The sequence below is a fragment of the Lipotes vexillifer genome, unplaced genomic scaffold (assembly GCF_000442215.2).
Source record: "Lipotes vexillifer unplaced genomic scaffold, Lipotes_vexillifer_v1.1 scaffold699, whole genome shotgun sequence".
Classification (NCBI taxonomy): Eukaryota; Metazoa; Chordata; class Mammalia; order Artiodactyla; family Lipotidae; genus Lipotes; species Lipotes vexillifer.
The window spans coordinates 481,664-499,853 of NW_006788818.1; the positions used below are offsets into that span (position 1 = coordinate 481,664).

Sequence of the window (18,190 nt, forward strand, 5' to 3'; positions counted from 1 at the left end):
GTGAAAGAGTTATGTTTTTAAAAGAAAATTTAGAATTGGCAGAGAGAAGCACCACCATTTTATCAAACTATATTAGTTGAAATATTTAATCTTCAGGAGATGTGTTTTAGTGGCTAGGAAGAAGTACTATTGGCTTTGGTAATACAAACTTAAGGCCTGACATAGTTATGGTCATCCAGGTCTCTTACGAACAAAACTCCCTATTGACTAGTTAGTGGATTCTTAGATACCAGAGCTGTTTTGAAGTTAAAGTAGTCTATTTTTGAGTTGAGCTGAGTCTATATCTATAGAAACCAATTCTATATATCTCTGGCTTCTCATTTAAGGGAGTACTTTGTGAGTTACTAGGATTTATAAAAAAGAACTGTCAGCATAAATGAAAGTAAGAATGCTTCTGCAATGTAATCTGTCTTCTAATGTGAGGACTAGTTGCGTATAACTTTATTTCTGGTTGTCATTCTGAAGGATGATTCCTTTTATAAAGATGTGGACTGTACTGTCTTTAGAATTATATTCCTGTTTTTAATGAAAAAGGTGTGCATTTTAGCTTACGGCCTTAACTTTTATAGGTGAAGCAAAACAGGTAGCAACATTTTTTTTGGTTTTGAATCTTCTGGAAGCCGCTGTACATTTTCTTTCCAGGTTATACTTAAATAGTGGCATCTCTTGATGTTCCCAGATGGTTTGCCAGGAGGCTTTACTGTAGAGTAGGTGTACTGAAGCTTGATTTTTGGTTTATGGTTGAGGAATGGCTGCACAGATTTTTGGGATAGAACTTGAAATTTCCAGTTATTTTTGTTTTATCTATTATATAGTAAGTTTTAATAGGAAACTCTTGTGAATACTTTTTCTTTCTACCAATATTCCCACTCCTTCAGTCCAGAGATAGTGGTTTTAATGAAGGCATCATCTCAGTACATCTATAGAGGAAGACTTAAACTTAGTGAGATGACGGGTTTTCCCTTTTCTGAATTGTAGCACTAAAAGGTAAGGCTGGTATTCACTGTATGTCAGTTTAATTTTAAATGTTTAAGCAGTTCAATTATTAAACCAAAATATTATCTAAGTCTATAAAAATAGCAGCAACTTTATGGGAAGAGACCATCTGAAAAGGTCACTCTCCTTTTTTATGGTAGTGACTGAAATATTTGAATTGTGTGAATAATTGGGAGAGGAAATGTTCTGGTCGTTTTATGTATTTTTGTGTTTAGTTTTAATTAACCCTTTTTTCTTCTTCCACAGAATAATGCATATACTGCCATGTCAGATTCCTACTTACCCAGTTACTACAGTCCCTCCATTGGCTTCTCCTATTCTTTGGGTGAAGCTGCTTGGTCTACTGGGGGTGACACAGCCATGCCCTATCTAACTTCTTATGGACAGCTGAGCAACGGAGAGCCTCACTTCCTACCAGATGCAATGTTCGGACAACCAGGAGCCCTGGGTAGCACTCCATTTCTTGGTCAGCATGGTTTTAATTTCTTTCCCAGTGGGATTGACTTCTCAGCTTGGGGAAGTAACAGTTCTCAGGGACAGTCTACTCAGAGCTCTGGATATAGTAGCAATTATGCTTATGCACCTAGCTCCTTAGGTGGAGCCATGATTGATGGACAGTCAGCTTTTGCCAGTGAGACCCTCAATAAGGCTCCTGGCATGAATACTATAGACCAGGGGATGGCAGCCCTGAAGTTGGGTAGCACAGAAGTTGCAAGCAATGTTCCAAAAGTTGTAGGCTCTGCTGTTGGTAGCGGGTCCATTACTAGTAACATCGTGGCTTCCAATAGTTTGCCTCCAGCTACCATTGCTCCTCCAAAACCAGCATCTTGGGCTGATATTGCTAGCAAGCCTGCAAAACAGCAACCCAAGTTGAAGACCAAGAATGGCATTGCAGGGTCAAGTCTTCCACCACCTCCAATAAAACATAACATGGATATTGGAACTTGGGATAACAAGGGTCCTGTGGCAAAGACCCCCTCACAGGCTTTGGTTCAGAACATAGGTCAGCAGCCAACCCAGGGGTCTCCCCAGCCTGTAGGTCAGCAGGCTAACAGTAGCCCACCAGCGGCTCAGGCATCAGTAGGGCAACAGACACAGCCATTGCCCCCACCACCACCACAGCCTGCCCAGCTCTCAGTGCAGCAACAGGCAGCTCAGCCAACCCGCTGGGTAGCACCTCGGAACCGTGGCAGTGGGTTCGGTCATAATGGGGTGGATGGTAATGGAGTAGGACAGTCTCAGGCTGGATCTGGATCTACTCCTTCAGAACCTCACCCAGTGTTGGAGAAGCTGCGGTCCATTAATAACTATAACCCCAAGGATTTTGACTGGAATCTGAAACATGGCCGGGTTTTCATCATTAAGAGCTACTCTGAGGACGATATCCACCGTTCCATTAAGTATAATATCTGGTGCAGCACAGAGCATGGTAACAAGAGACTGGATGCTGCGTATCGCTCCATGAACGGGAAGGGCCCCGTTTACTTACTCTTCAGTGTCAACGGCAGTGGACACTTCTGTGGCGTTGCAGAAATGAAATCTGCTGTGGACTACAACACATGTGCGGGTGTGTGGTCCCAGGACAAATGGAAGGGTCGTTTTGATGTCAGGTGGATTTTTGTGAAGGACGTTCCCAATAGCCAGTTGCGACACATTCGCCTAGAGAACAACGAGAATAAACCAGTGACCAACTCCAGGGACACTCAGGAAGTGCCTCTGGAAAAGGCTAAGCAGGTGTTGAAAATCATAGCCAGCTACAAGCACACCACTTCCATTTTTGATGACTTCTCACACTATGAGAAACGCCAAGAGGAAGAAGAAAGTGTTAAAAAGGTAACCAGCTTACCCTTCTTAAGACTTTAAAGGAAGGAGAAGGAACTAGAGAGAACAGGAGAGGTGTTATACCGAACCATTAATAAAAGCTTTGTAAATAACACAAGTATCACTTAACAGTTCAAGCCTTAATGGAGGATAATTGGTCTTATTATTTGAACCTTAGGGTGAAAGAATATGGGAACACTAATGGAGGACAGAATTGTGGGCTTAAGTTAAAGCAGAAACAACCTTAGAGAAACTGGCTTTACATGATGCAGAAAGAGGTGAAGAATGAGTCTGAAAAAAACATAAAGGGAATAATTGAAGTGATAGAAATGTAGAAATGAAAGTAGGAGAAAATTGAGGCTGTAATGTGGCAGAGAAAAAGATAATTCTGTCGGAATTAACTTTTGGCCTTGTTGGGGTACTGTAGTTATTTTCAAGAGTTGGTGTGTCACCAAGCCCTGACATTTCTGCCTGCCTGCTGACAACTGGCAGTGTTAAGAGGATGTTTTTCAGACCTACCTTCTGTCTTTTGTAGTGTTCTGGTTAATCACTTTTTTTTTCAAAATCTTTTTCCCATTAGAAAAGGTAATTATATAAAACTTGGAAAGCAGATCATCCAAAAAAGCTGGCCTCTTGTTCTTAACATTTGGTTGTATTCCTAAAGATTCACTTTCTCTTTTCTTCTGTAACAAGTGGGAATCTTGGACATAGTGATAGGGAATAGTTCCAAAGTAAAGAGTTGAATTTATTTGAAAGGGGGGGTAATGCTTGATCCCATGTATTGAGTGTAAACTCTAGGACCATAAGAAAATGATAAAATAGTGGTTGGGGCAGATCATATTATCCAGAAGTTAGACATGTTGAAGTATAGGAAGTAGGTGAAAAGATAATGGCAAGGAGAAAATGTTTTTAAAACATGTATATATTAATGATAGAATCCTGAGTGGTTAGCTTCAGATGTAAAATAAACAAAACCTAACAGACTTAATGTAAATACATTTTCCTTGAATTTTCCATAAATTCATAGGGATCTTATGTAATTGATCTAGGACCTGAGGCACTTGTTATGCCTCTATAAAGACTTATTCCTTTGAGCAGTGGGAGGAAGGCTGCTCAGAGAAGTAAGTTTGCTCTGGTAGATTCTTGACCTCCATAACACAGAATCAGAGGTCCATAGTTGTCTAAAGCTGGATGGTTGACTTTTATTTTGGCTGCATTGTGTCTTCGTTGCTGTTTGTGGGCTTCCTCTAGTTGCAGTGAGCGGGCCTCTCATTGCAGTGGCTCCTCTTGTTGTGGAGCATGGGTTCTAGGTGTGCGGGCTCTAGGGCACAGGCTCAGTAGTTGTGGCGCACGGGCTTCGTTGCTCCGCAGCATGTGGAATCTTCCCGGACAAGGGCTCGAACCTGTGTCCCTTCCATTGGCAGGTGGATTCTTAACCCCTGAGCCACCAGGGAAGCCCAGGATGGTTGACTCTTTATCTTCCAGTGTGTACAGACAAATAAGAAATAGAGGTATACTTGTCAGTGATGCTGAAAGTATTGGGGAGATAGAGCCAGGTTACTGGAAAGTTGGCTGTCAGAAAAAACTTGGTACTTTTTGGTTCTTTAAACTCTTTCCTTTCCCAGAGTTTAACAGTTTAACTTAAAATCCTCCAGAATCTATAGAAAAAAGATATTTGATTATTTTTGCCAAACATCTGAAAGGCTCTAAAGATGTCTTAACAGGCTTTCTCTTTCTAGAGGAACAAGGAAGGAGGCTGTGGCCTTTTAGGCATCATGTAGTGGCATAGCAGATTATGAACGTGTGTGGGGGCATCCAGGTGCTTGGTTTAACTACTTGAAATATTCATAGTATTTGTCACATATTAAGAATCTGCTTACTTTCATCTGCAAAGTTCTGTCCTACATCTTGTGATTTAAAAGCAGGAAGGCAAAGATAGGAGTATTTTTTGGAATGTGCAGCATAGCCGCTAAGATAAATTTGTATTTGTTACAACTAGTGGGAAAACTTGTGTTTAAAAGTGAAGTAGCAAGTCTGAGGATTGTTAATTTGTGTGCACTTTTAATCAAGTATATATCTGTGTTCACTTGAGTGGTTCAGTGAATGATAAAACTTCATAAGTAGGTGTAAGATTCATTGACTAGCCTTGTGTTTTCAGTGAGTGTAATAATAATCAAGGTTTAGGGTCTTTTTTAAGCTAACTAATGGCTCTTAAAACCGTTCTGTAAAGACTTTTGATGAGCGAGTATCCTAATTGTTCTGAGGCTGGTGAACAAACCACCAAAGGTAAAAACTTAAAAGCTTCAATTATACTTGTGTCAGATTACTTTTTAGTTTACTTTCTTTAAGAAGAGCTTGCTGGGGTTTCAGGAAGGTCCCTATGATTGTTTCCAAACTCAGCTACCCTTTCAGTCAGTATTGCCTTACTCCTGTGTTGCCCACTGTTACCCTTTAACATCCTTACATAACTGACTGTAAACTGTTCTTCCAGTTTTTATTAGGCTTCCAAGACAAAACAAGTTTCATGATAATGGGACTGATAGCTCATTGAAGCATAGACTCCCTTAAGTGGGTTGTTTGTACATGTGCCTTGGTATTATTTACAAGATTGGAAAAAATCTTCCAGCCAAATGGAAACTCAGTCAGTAGGGAAATACTTAAAACTTCATCCTGAAAATGATGTCACAGCTGTTCTAAAGTTCCGTGATTGGGCATGTTTCTTGGCAGAACACACTGAAGCAGAACTACAGCCATTTTTGCCTTGTTCTGTCACATGATCTAATTCAATACCATAGAACCTTCAAGATCTGTCTGGCTTGGATATTTTGGATCTGTCTGGCTTGACACTTCTAGCAAATTTCAGTGACTTTGTTTACTTTGTTGTATACTTCAGATATTATTTTGTAAACTGCTTTCTGCGTTTATTTAGAACTTTCCTCTAATTGTTATTCTGTGACATCACTTTTTAAAAATTTATTTTATTTTTGTTTGCGCTGGGTCTGTGTTGCTGCGTGCGGGCTTTTCTCTGGTTGTGGCGAGCGGGAGCTACTCTTCCTTGCCGTGTGCAGGCTTCTCGTTGCAGTGGCTTCTCTTGTTGAGGAGCATGGGCTCTAGGTGTGTGGGCTTCAGTAGTTGTGGCTCATGGGCTCTAGAGCGCAGCCTCAGTAGTTGTGGTGCACGGACTTAGTTGCTCCGCGGCATGTGGGATCTTCCCAGACCAGGGCTCAAACCTGAGTCCCCTGCATTGGCAGGTGGATTCTTAGCCGCTGAGCCACCAGGGAAGCCCTGTGACATCACTTTTAAAAAAAAAAATTTATTTAATTTATTCTTTTATACAGAAGGTTCTTATTAGTTATCTATCTTATGCATATTAGTGTATATAGCTGTGACATCACTTTTGATGGCTTCATAATATTCTATCAAAAATTCATTGTAATTTACCAGTCCCTGTTACTGAGTAGCTTCTTTATAATTTTTTTCCAGATGAAATAACACTGTTGTAAATATCCTAAGATATAAATATTGATTCATACCTATCCTTAAGTGCTGTGTCAAAGGATATATGCTTTTTTTTTTTTTTTTTTTTTTTGCGGTACGCGGGCCTCTCACTGTTGTGGCCTCTCCAGTTGCGGAGCACAGGCTCCGGACGTGCAGGCTCAGCGGCCATGGCTCACCGGCCCAGCCGCTGCGCAGCATGTGGGATCTTCCCGGACCGGGGCACGAACCCGTGTACCCTGCATCGGCAGGCGGACTCTCAACCACTGCGCCACTAGGGAAGCCCAGGATATATGCTTTTTGAAGGTCTTGCCTGTGCTATATATTGCCATATGAGCTTTTTTCTTAAAATTTTGTTGTTGTTGTTGAGTATTACTGTCAGCTATTCAGAAGATGATGGCAGTCAGTTAATCTTTTTCTGTCTCAACTTTGGAATAGTGGGGCATAAAGGGAGAGATACTCCCTGCAATAGTGATTTTTTTTTTTTAAAGAAACCTCATAAAATAATTGGTTTAGTTTCCCCCCCCCCCCAATATTTATTTATTTGGTTGTTCCCGGTCTTAGTTGCAGCAGGCAGGCTCCTTAGTTGTGGCTCCAGGGCTCCTTAGTTTGCCACACGCGGGCTCCTCATTTGTGGCATGCGAACTCTTATTTGCAGCATGCATATGGGTCTAGATCCCTGACCAGCGATTGAACCCGGGCCCCCCCGCATTAGGAGTGCGGAGTCCTATCCACTGTGCCACCAGGGAAGTCCCTAGTTGGTTTAGTTTTGTCTTATCTTTCTAGCTTTTTAACTCTAGGTAAAAATAAGATAGTCTAGTAGGGGAGACTAAGGGCTGTGTAATTCTCTTAATGTCTAGCCCAACATTAGACTCAATCAGGCACTTGGGTAAAGATTTTTCTGAATAACTGGAAAGCTAAGGGGAGATTTAGGAGAGACAGATCTAGAGTAAATATTACTATAGTGACAACAGCTTAAGGTGTATATTTTTAAAAATTTCATTGCTATTAAGTGAGAATAGCAGGATTTTTTTTTTTGGACCGAATTATTTAATTAGGTTCTTTTGTAAGAAGTTTAGAACACTACTTTGTGAGGATAAATTCCATTTGTAAGAGCGAACACAGAGGGGAGGTAACCCTGGAGTTGAGGAACAGCTTTGATTCTTCGCAGAATTTGTGAGTCCACATTTTTCTGATCAACCTTCCGCTGCTCTGTAATCTCGTATTTCTCTCTGTGTCGAAGATCTCACCTTCCTGGTGCCTGGGCTTACGCAGTTTCTTGTTGAAGTAAGCATCAGTGAGATGTTCTGGGATTTTCACACCACTGATATCAGTTTTGATGGAAGTGGCAGTGACAGATTTCTGGTGTGTTCTCCTCAGAGGAACTTGATTGAGGGACAGAGGCCCAGTCACAAGTAGCAAGCCACTGCTCAGCTGCTTCAGGAAAATGACCCTCTTGCCTCTGTGGTGCCCAATGAGGATAATCAAAATGGTCCCAGGAGTGATGCTAGCGTGCAGTTTTCTCACATGCTTACTGAAGGGTTTTTTGCCGTGACTCAACAGCTTTCGAGGCACATCTTCAGTAGGATAATACCTAGGCATTTTGTGAAGTGTAAACACCCAGGTACCACCATTCTTGTCACCACCAGCTGGTTTTGTGACAGTAGCAAGAACCTTCACCTTCTTTTTCTTTTCAACCTTGGATTTAGCTGCTGAATACTTACTCTTGTACAAGGTCTTTCTGGAATACATAGCCGATCGGGAATATCTGCAGTTCCTCTGACCAGGACAGGGTTTTGGCTGCAGGGGGGCTTCCCGTTCTTAACCTGCTTCACCTTTTTAACCTTGCCACCAGCATCAGCCTTCTTGGCTTCAGGTTTTTCCTCCTTAGTATCTGGCTTCTCAGCCTTTTCACCCACCATCTTGCAAGATGAGAAAAAGAACTCAGGATTTCTTTACCTTTAGGATTATTCTGATTTTCAGGCAGAAGACCTAAAAATGGTGACTTGGAGTGTGTTTGGACATACTGAAAATTTATTATAGTGTTTAAGAATTGAGATGAAGCTATTTATCTTTTCTTGGAACAACTTTACTGTGTGCTAGACACTACAGAGAAACCACGAATGTATTGTCAGGGAGCCTTATATTAGTGACAAGTAACAATACAAAATGAAAAGTGTTTTCTCAAGGTATGCACAAAGTGCCAGTTAGGAAACTTGAAGATTGCCTAACCCAGCTTGGGGTGTGGGTTGATTGATCATAGAAGAATCCTGCAAGAAGTGATCTCTGAGCTGAGCCTTGGAAGATGTATAGAAGATAGCCAGAGGTGTTTTGAGAAGAGTGAACATGGTTCACAACAGCCCAAATCTGTATAGATAATAACACTGTAGAAATAATAAGTTGGAATAGGAATTCCTGTACAGTTCAAGAACAAGTCTAATTGGAGTTTGTGGAATGGGTTTCCAGGAAGGGAAGTTTGGAGATTAGATTAGGAAAAGGGAGTTAAATGAAATGTTTATGCAGTTAGTTGGATATAGAAGGAATCTACTGAGAGAGATACAAAGTTGGCTTAAAATAAAGTACTAGAGTTTAAGAGAATGAGGAGTAAGGTCTAATTTGAGTTAGGATGGCAGAGGTCCTTGATGTAAGCTTCAGTGAAAGGCAATGGGAAACTTGTAAAGGTGAACCAGTACTTCGTAATAATAGGTGTCATTACTGTATATATATATATATATATATATATATATATATATATATATATATATATATATATATATGGCTCACTTCTTCCTGCACTGTGCTTTATACATGTTATCTTATTTCTCATCGTAGTGTTTAGCTTAGTAGAGATGATTTATAAGGGGGAATATGATAGCTGTTATCAAATGATTTTTCATGCTAGTGACAGCACTGGAACCAATAGGTAAAGGTTATAGGGAGGGAGATTTTTGTAAAGGGGGAGTTTTCTAAAAATGGAGTCTTAGTCACAGGAGGGTTTCAAGAAGAGACTAAAAGAAATTTTATTAGGTAAATTGTACAGAAGATTCACACATGGGGTAGTTTAGATCAGAGAAACCGAGGAGTAAAAGAGGATTAGGTGGCCCAAGATAACATTTGAGGTTCATGGAGAGGAATTGATGGTACAAAACAGGTCTTTTTAGTAAGATCTTATTTTTGTTTGTGTTCTATAATTTCTGACCTAAATACTAATGACATATAAAACATAAGAAAGGACTTGAGAACAGAAGGAGATAGATGACAGGATTTGTGGATTCTCAGTGAATCTTAGTATAGATTAGGTGTTTGGGTAGTTATTAATATATTTACTGTATATTAATGAAAAAAATTATTATCTAAAATGTAGTAAAGACTTAGCAAAGGAGCACAGAAGTGATTACTTGAGAAATGTTTCCTTTAAAAAAAGATCTAGTTTTCCTATAGTGTTGGCATAAGTAATATTTCTCTTATATAAGGAAGTTTTTTTTTTCCTTACAGCCATCTTTTTCTTCCTAACCCTTTAGTTTGGGCATTTAGTCCCTTGTTTATAAATGTTTGAGGTAATCATGTTGGCTCCATTTTCAACTTCAGAAAAAAATTTAAAATATCCAAGTTTTAGTGATACAAAAATCAGAAAAGAAAGAAACATCACTTTAGCCAAATATATTGTTTTCTTACTATTAAATCTTCAGGAAATAAATGACCATGCAGTATTGTTCTTTCCATTTAACATTACTCCACTCCACCACTGTTTTAAATCGCTTCTTCAGAGCTAGTGAGTGGGCATCCTGTTTTAATCAGGATGGCAAACCTGAACGTTTTGTAAAATTCTAAGGCCGTCTATGTCGCCTTCTGTCTTGCAGATAAATTTACTTGTTTTTCTGCCAGTAGGGTTGAGGGAATTCTATTTGTATTACTCACCACATTCCTTGCTTTGTGGATAAAATGCCTTTCTGTAGCCTTGTTAAAGGAGGACCAAAAGAGAATAGGTGATACTGAATTTGGATCTCTTTGAAGCATGCCCTTTGTTTGTATCCATCTTTCAACAAATGTTTTGTGTTTTTTTAAAATTTAATTTAATTTTATTTTTGGCTGCATTGGGTCTTCTTTGCTGCATGTGGACTTTTCTCTGGTTGTGGCGAGCGGGGGCTACTACTCTTCATTGTGGTGCGAAGGCTTCTCATTGTGGTGGCTTCTCTTGTTGGGAGCCCTTGCTCTAGGCATGTGGGCTTCAGTAGTTGTGGCCTACGGGCTCAGTAGTTGTGGCTCACAGGCTCTAGAGCACAGGCTTAGTAGTTGTGGCCCATGGGCCTTAGTTGCTCCGTGGCATGTGGGATCTTCCCGGACCAGGGCTTGAACCCATGTCTCCTGCATTGGCAGGCGGACCACCAGGGAAGCCCCCAAATGTTTGTGTTAATTGCTAGGATAGAACAGATAAACAAGGCACCATCTTTGGCTTAGGACCAGACAGTGTTGTTAGGTGGACAACAAAATGGATAAAATATGAGATAAGAGCTGTAATAGAGGGATGAAGAAATATTTTGGCTTTCTGGAGAAGTAATAAATTTGGGGAAATTAAGAAAGTCTTCATGGGGGAAAGAACATTCGATCTATATCAAATAGAATGAGTAATTGGGTAATCAGCACTTAAATGATAGCACAGTGCTTGGCAGATGGTATACATAAAAGTTTAGCTATCTCATCTAATGTATCATTCTCATATTTTAGATGAGGAAGCAGGCTCAAAGAGGTTATTTATACAAGGTCTCATAGCTAACAAGTGGTGGAGTTGGTAATTCAAGGTCCAAGTCCAATAATGTGCTAGAGGTAGCTAATTGTGAGCCAGTTTAGCTTTCAAGAATTTTAGCAAGCTAGTTGTTAAGCACAGTCTTTATTAAACAAATTGCATAAACTTAAAAATTAAATACGGGCTTCCCCGGTGGCGCAGTGGTTGAGAGTCCGCCTGCTGATGCAGGGGACACGGGTTCGTGCCCCGGTCCAGGAAGATCCCACATGCCGCGGAGCGGCTAGGCCCGTGAGCCATGGCCACTGAGCCTGCGTGTCTGGAGCCTGTGCTCCGCAACGGGAGAAGCCACAACAGTGAGAGGCCCGCGTACCGCAAAAAAAATTAGTAATAAATAAAAAAAATTAAATTCATTGTATTAAAAGGTATTTTAAATGCCTTTCTGTTTACATTGAATTACATTGTACACTACAGTTAGTAATATGTTACAGTTAAACTACATAAACTTAGAATACCATTATGATTACCATTAAACTGTAATATTTAAATTCATCACTCTTAAAGTTATTATGTCTGTATCAGTATATAATATTGTGCTTTTGCACATGTCTTCTCAGCCCCACTGTATTCCTGTATTCCACTGGTAGTTTGAGGTCAGCCATGTTATTGACACCATGGAAATTGGCAAATGCTATATACAAATCAGGACTTGATTTTTCTTGATTGTCTAGACTTAAAGGGATGGAGAAAATATTAATATAGATTTACCACAAGGCACGTGGGATCTTAGTTCCCCGACCAGGGATTGAGCGGAGTTCTAACCACTCAGGGAATTCCCTTAATGCAGATTAAACTTAAGTGTGTCATGTCTCTATCCCTGACATATTTTGAATAAAACAAAATTTGAAGAATTAGTCTTCCAGAATTTGAAAATTATTATCCAGTTTAGCAAGGAAGTTGCTCAAATTGACAAGCCAGTGAAGTTCTGACATATGTCTTTGTTATTTCACTTTTGTCTTTAAGTCATTAGTATCAATAAATGAAAATACGTTGGAACTCCACCCAAAGCCACAGTCTCTCTCTAGTCCCAAAGCCCATGGACCACTGTGTGATATGTGGAGTTTGCCAGATAGAAAACTGGGTCTTGTGAAATGAGAAGTTTAATATGGAAAGAATAAGTGATAAAGCTGGAGAGGTTGGTTGGGCCTAGTATAAGAAGGGCTTTGGATTATTTATTTATTTTTTAAATTATTATTATTATTTTTTTTTGCGGTACGTGGGCCTCTCACTGTTGTGGCCTCTCCCGCTGTGGAGCACAGGCTCTGGACGCGCAGGCTCAGCGGCCATGGCTCATGGGCCCAGCCGTTCCGCAGCATGTGGGATCTTCCTGGCCCGGGGCACGAACCTGTGTCCCCTGCATCAGCAGGCGGACTCTCAAACACTGCGCCACCAGGAAAGCCCAGGGCTTTGGATTTTTATCCTGTACTTATGTTTTGATTGTAAGGGAGGATAGTCAGTGTAGAGTGACAGTTTAGAGGATGAGAAGGATGAAATACTTAGCACTGACTTCGTTAGGTACTTTCATAGTTTTACTTTAATCCCCACACCAACTCCGGGAGGCAGTATCCCATACTTACAGGTAGGAAAATGGAAACTCAGGTTAGCAACTTACCTGAAGTCATCTATTAAATGAGGAGAGAGAGGTGTAGGTCACTCAAATACCAAATGAGAGTCTTTTACAGTAGTTGGGAGAAAGACAGAGCCTGTATCAAGATAGTGGGAATGGGGGAGTTACAGTTGAAAAATGTGGTAGAAATATTTGCTGATTAGTTACTTAAAAAAAAACTTAGAGAATATGGGATGAGCAGCAGGTTAGGGTTTGGAGATGTGTTGGCTTTTGGAAATAGTATTTGGGGTGCTTGTAGGACAGAAAGGTGATAGTAGGATCTGGAGCTCAGGAGAGATCTGTTGATAGAAATTTGGGAGTTTCCAGCTCTCAGTATAGGTAAAGGCATGGATGAGTTTAAGATTCTTCAAGAATATTGTTAATATAAATAATGGCTGAAATTATTGCTCATTCTGTAGTGTCTAATATGCACCTGTCCTGAATACATTTTTTATTTATTTTATTTATTTTTATTTTTATTTATTTATTTTTTTGGCGCTACGTGGGCCTCTCACTGTTGTGGCCTCTCCCGTTGCGAGCACAGGCTCCGGGCGCGCAGGCTCAGCAGCTATGGCTCATGGGCCCAGCCGCTCTGCGGCATGTGGGATATTCCCGGACCGGGGCACGAACTCGTGTCCCCTGCATCGGCAGGCGGACTCTCAACCACTGCGCCACCTGGGAAGCCCCTGAATACATTTTTAAAAAAATAAATATTTTATTTGTCTTTGGCTGTGTTGGGTCCGCATTGCTGCGTGCGGGCTTTCTCTAGTTGTGGTGAGCGGGGGCTACTCCTTGTTGTGCTGCGTGGGCTTCTCATTGTGGTGGCTTTTCTTGTTGCGGAGCATGGGCTCTAGGCGCACGGGCTTCAGTAGTTGTGGCACGTGGGCTCAGTAGTTGTGGCACACGGGCTTTAGTTGCTCTGCGGCATGTGGGATCTTCCCGGGACAGGGATCGAACCCATGTTCCCTGCATTGGCAGGTGGATTCTTAACCACTGCGCTACCAGGGAAGTCCCTGAATACATATTTTTATGTACGTTTTCATTTAATTCTATCATTGTGAGGTATGTACAGCTATCTCAGTTTTACAGATGAAGGCACTGAAGCACAGAAAAGAGTACATTCTTTTTGCACAGTTGCCCAAACTAAGAAAGCAGAGCTGATGTTCTACTTCAGTGCGGTTCCAGAGCCAACATGCATTGAGAGAAGAGGGCCAAAGAAAGAACCCCCAGCAATAACACAATTTAAAGGATGGATTAAAGAGGGACCAAGTGAAAGGGTTTGAGAGGGAGTAGTTGGAGCTTTAGAAATAGAACAAGGAAAGGGCTATATCTTGAGTAGAATTTCAAGCAGTGGGGTATAATCAACTTATTCAGAGACTGTAGAGAGGTAGCAGATGACTGCAAATGCCAACAACTATCTGAATAAAAGTAACATGAGAGTGCTTTGTTAGGGGTTTGAAGGTTTTGGTCTCCATACATCATTCAACAGACTGTGCATTTGTTGTTTCTGTAGTGTTCCAGCCCTTCACAACCTTGAAGTTTTCTAAGCTGTCTGTTCCAAGTCTTTCAGGGATTTAATGAAGTAAGACCAGCTTCTGTTTAGTTAGTACGGGCTGTTTTGGTGAATTAGACCATATAACAATGTCTGAAATGCAGTAGGGTATTAAAAATGTCAGTATTCTGTTTTTGCTATGGCTAAAGATTGATCCAGAGGGGACTGCTGTTTTTCCAAACTTAAACATTTTGGGACAAGGGGTAGTTAGCAATTCTAGAATCATTTAGTATTTACTTTGAATAGTTTAAATCAAGAATTACTTGGATGTGAACCATTCTGCTTACCTGCCAGAAGTAAAGATTAGTCCTATGACAGTTTTCAAACTTTTTTTTTTTTTTTTTGCGATATGTGGGCCTCTCACTGTCGTGGCCTTTCCCGTTGCCGGACGCGCAAGCTCAGCGGCCACGGCTCACAGGCCCAGCCGCTACGCGGCTCACGGGCCCAGCCGCTACGCGGCACGTGGGATCCTCCCAGACCGGGGCACGAACCCGTATCCCCTGCATCGGCAGGCGGACTCCCAACCACTGCGCCACCAGGGAGGCCCCAGTTTTCAAACTTTTTAAAAGTGGAATTCTTTTTTTCTCCTCCAAACAAAACCTTACTCAGAACCCCATGAATGGCTAATTTCACACACTCAGCTCTCTTCTTTTCCCTGGGTGATCTTCGAAGCATCTCCTCTATGAAGCATAATTTGGAATCCACTGGATGACAGGAATTTTTCAAAAAATGGAGTAATGGTGCATGGAGGTGGAGTTGGGGGTGGGGGAATCTATTTTGAAATTGAAGAAATGTAAGGAATCTGCAGCTTCAGCATCTCATTTAGGTATATTGGTTATTTAGTCTTGGAGGAAGGGAGGGATTAGAAAAACATCTCACAGCAGCTGGCGATGCTACAGCATTGGCTTTGACTGCCTTAGTTTAAGGAACTGTATGATAAAGGACTGACACCTGCACTATATAGGAGTTTCATGTAGAGGAGGAAAAGCTCTGTTCCTTGAATAGGGAAAACAAAAGTTCTCTTTCTTCACCATTGAAATCTGCAAGTCTGCAAATGAGGAAGAGTGTGGTAGGCTCAGATCATCCTTTCTGCCTTTCTCCACAGAAACAGGTAATTCAATTTAAATTTGCATCCTGCTGCCACCACCTCCAAAGCAAATTTTTCTAGTTATAACAACTAGACAGTATAGACTAACAACTAGCTCAATAGTGTGCCCTAATGCTTTTCATCCCTTGCTGAATAAGCAATTCCTAATTGAACTGATTTAAATCCAGTTAGCCATAGGGAGGAAATAAAAGTGAAACAGTATAGTATAGTGGGTATTAAAGTGCTCATTTTGGGCTTCCCTGGTGGCGCAGTGGTTGAGAGTCCGCTTGCCGATGCAGGGGGCACGGGTTCGTGCCCCGGTCCGGGAAGATCCCACATGCCGCGGAGCGGCTAGGCCCGTGAGCCATGGCCGCTGAGCCTGCGCGTCTGGAGCCTGTGCTCTGCAACGGGAGAGGCCGCAACAGTGAGAGGCCCGTGTACCACACACACACACACAAAAGTGCTCATTTTACAGGATGAGACCAAGTACAGAAGAAAAGAATAGCAAGACCAGAGTTGAGTCATTTTTATGGAAGACTGGCTTTGAGTTGGGTCTAGAAGGATGTATATAGGAAAAGATTGTGGAAAGAAAGATGAAGGAAGAAAATGGCTAAACCTTCAAGTTTAAGCTGTTGGATATGTGGGGAGCGGGAAGAGGCAGGCAGTTGCTCTTTCCAACTCATTTGCATTTACTGCTGTTGTAATACCTGGTGGTTCTTATGAAGTATTTAATACTCTGCTACATGTGCCAAAGCTAAAAATTTGGACAGATCACTTGTGTAATATGTGAATCCATTTAGAAAAGGTAGACTTATATGTAAGCTTTTGACTTCATGTGGACCTTTTGCGCAATCAGGGTATAGATAGCATATAGAGCTTTTAAACTGTTTGCATGTTAAAAAAAATTTGCAATGTGCAAATTTTATATTAGCATTTGTAAATTTTCCGTGTGCATTCAATTTTCATTGTAATAACCAAATTATAAAATGTGTAGACAGTAAAAGAAAACTCACTCATAGTTCCTCTACCCTGACAAAACCGCTCATCATTTTGGCTTATTTTCCGACACAAGTTAGTGGTTTATACAATTATTATCATATTCTGTGTAGTATTTTATCTTGCTTTTCCCCCTTAATACTTCAGGTATTTACCCATATTTACCCATTTTTTGCATTTGTACATAAGGCACTTTCCATATCTTATCTCTGATCCCTTGTAACAATCCTGTAGAATAAGATTATTTTCTTTTTTCTTCGTGTTTTTTTTTTTTGGCCTTGCTGCTTGGCTTGTGGGATCTTAATTCCCTGATGTACTCGGGGCCCCCTGCAGTGGAAGCTTCCAAGTCCTAACCATGGGACCGACAGGGAGTCCCCAAGATTATCTTCATTTTACAGTTAGGGAACTGAGATTCAGAAAAGAATAATTTTGTTAAGATCACTAGCTAGGTTGTAGAAGAGCTGGAATTCGTTTTGCCCCAAAGCTTTTCTGTTCTTAGGCCTTGCTGCATCTTCACATTTATCATTTAAAATAACTAACTGCAATGTTCTATTATCTACTAATGCCTGTAGTCAGTCAGCTCTTCATTGGCTATATGAGGAGAGCATAATTGGTTGAAACTTAAACCTTTATTTAAGCACTTAGGTTTAAAACTCCATCATCACAAGCATCAAAAGGGAGCAGATTGGATCTACTCTACTTAACCTTGTGAGAGAGTTGCTGCTAATGACAGGCAGCAAGAGTAAGGGAGAACACAAATGGTTCTGAATAATTACTCTGGAAGGTTAAGATTATAAAGTCTAATGGGAAGGTTTTAGGCTACCTAACTCTTTTTGTACACAGACTGCAAGATTACCTCATTTAGTGGCAGAACTAGAACCCTAGACAAGTTCTTGGGTAATTCAAAATCATTTATGACAAATGTTACCTTACTTGCAGTCCATAAGCCTGCAAAGGGGTCCCCGGGGAGGGGAGCAGGGTGGACGTGGTGTGAGAGCTTCAGAGTATAAATTCCAAAAAAAATGGTAACAACAATTTAAAGCAAACTTTGAGTCACCTGGAAAGTATTTACAAAAATACTGATAACTAGGTTTACCCCCAGATTTACTAAACTGAAATTTTATTTAGTAAGCTCCCTAGGTATTTCTTAAAAGGATTAGAAGCAATTGAAGAGAAGTTTCCCAGTTTGTACAGGTTACCATCTGAGAGTTACTTACTTTGCAGATTCTTGTGTTTCCTCACCTACTGAGTGGGCACCTTTGGAGTTGAGGCTTTGGAATCTGCATTTTATCAGCCCTGTAGGTGATTCTCTTGTATTTAAATTATAAATGTCATTAGGTAGTGTTTTGTATGTCCCCCACCTCAAATTCCTCATGCTTATTTTTCCTGTAAGTTTCTTCCTTTGCTCTGTAGTCCTCCTTCCAGTCTCTGCCTGCTAGTCTCAAGACTTCATCTTTTTTTTTGAGATGTTGAGTTCATTTTTATTAAATATTAATCAGAACCATATTAAACTGCCATATTTCTGGGTCAAAAAAGACTTCAACTTTAGAAGCAATGTTAGAATTCACATGTGTCTGATAAGTCTGGCTGTACCTTTTTATACTGTGGCCTGCCTTAAGGCTGAAAGGGTCTTTTGAGTAGTAATTTTCATCAGCTATCAATATTATGAGCCTCTAGTGAATTGCCTGTATTGTTTGTTCATTAAAAGGTGCAGATGTCTTTGGCTGAATATCCTCCATGTTACTTGTTATAATCTACTCCTCAGAGACATTATGGCTACTTCTAAGAGGCTTTAATGTTTTAAGTTTTTTTTTTTTTTTTTTTTTTTTTGTTGTT

The 18,190-nt window shown here is 40.6% G+C and overlaps 1 protein-coding gene and 1 pseudogene across 3 annotated transcripts in view; one reads left to right on the forward strand and one right to left on the reverse strand.

The window, feature by feature from the left end:
* The window catches only part of YTHDF2 (YTH N6-methyladenosine RNA binding protein F2), a 33,247-nt gene that overhangs the window by 3,327 nt on the left and 11,730 nt on the right, over positions 1-18,190 (forward strand). For 2 of the 3 annotated variants that reach the window (XM_007461815.1, XM_007461816.1), the window contains one exon: positions 1,243-2,829. In XM_007461815.1, coding sequence (XP_007461877.1) covers positions 1,243-2,829 — 1,587 coding nt within the window. Of the gene's footprint in view, positions 1-1,242; positions 2,830-12,240; positions 12,249-18,190 lie in introns of all 3 variants that reach the window. The other variant, XM_007461814.1, reaches the window with a different exon arrangement.
* Positions 7,388-8,234, reverse strand: LOC103083064 (60S ribosomal protein L6 pseudogene; annotated as a pseudogene).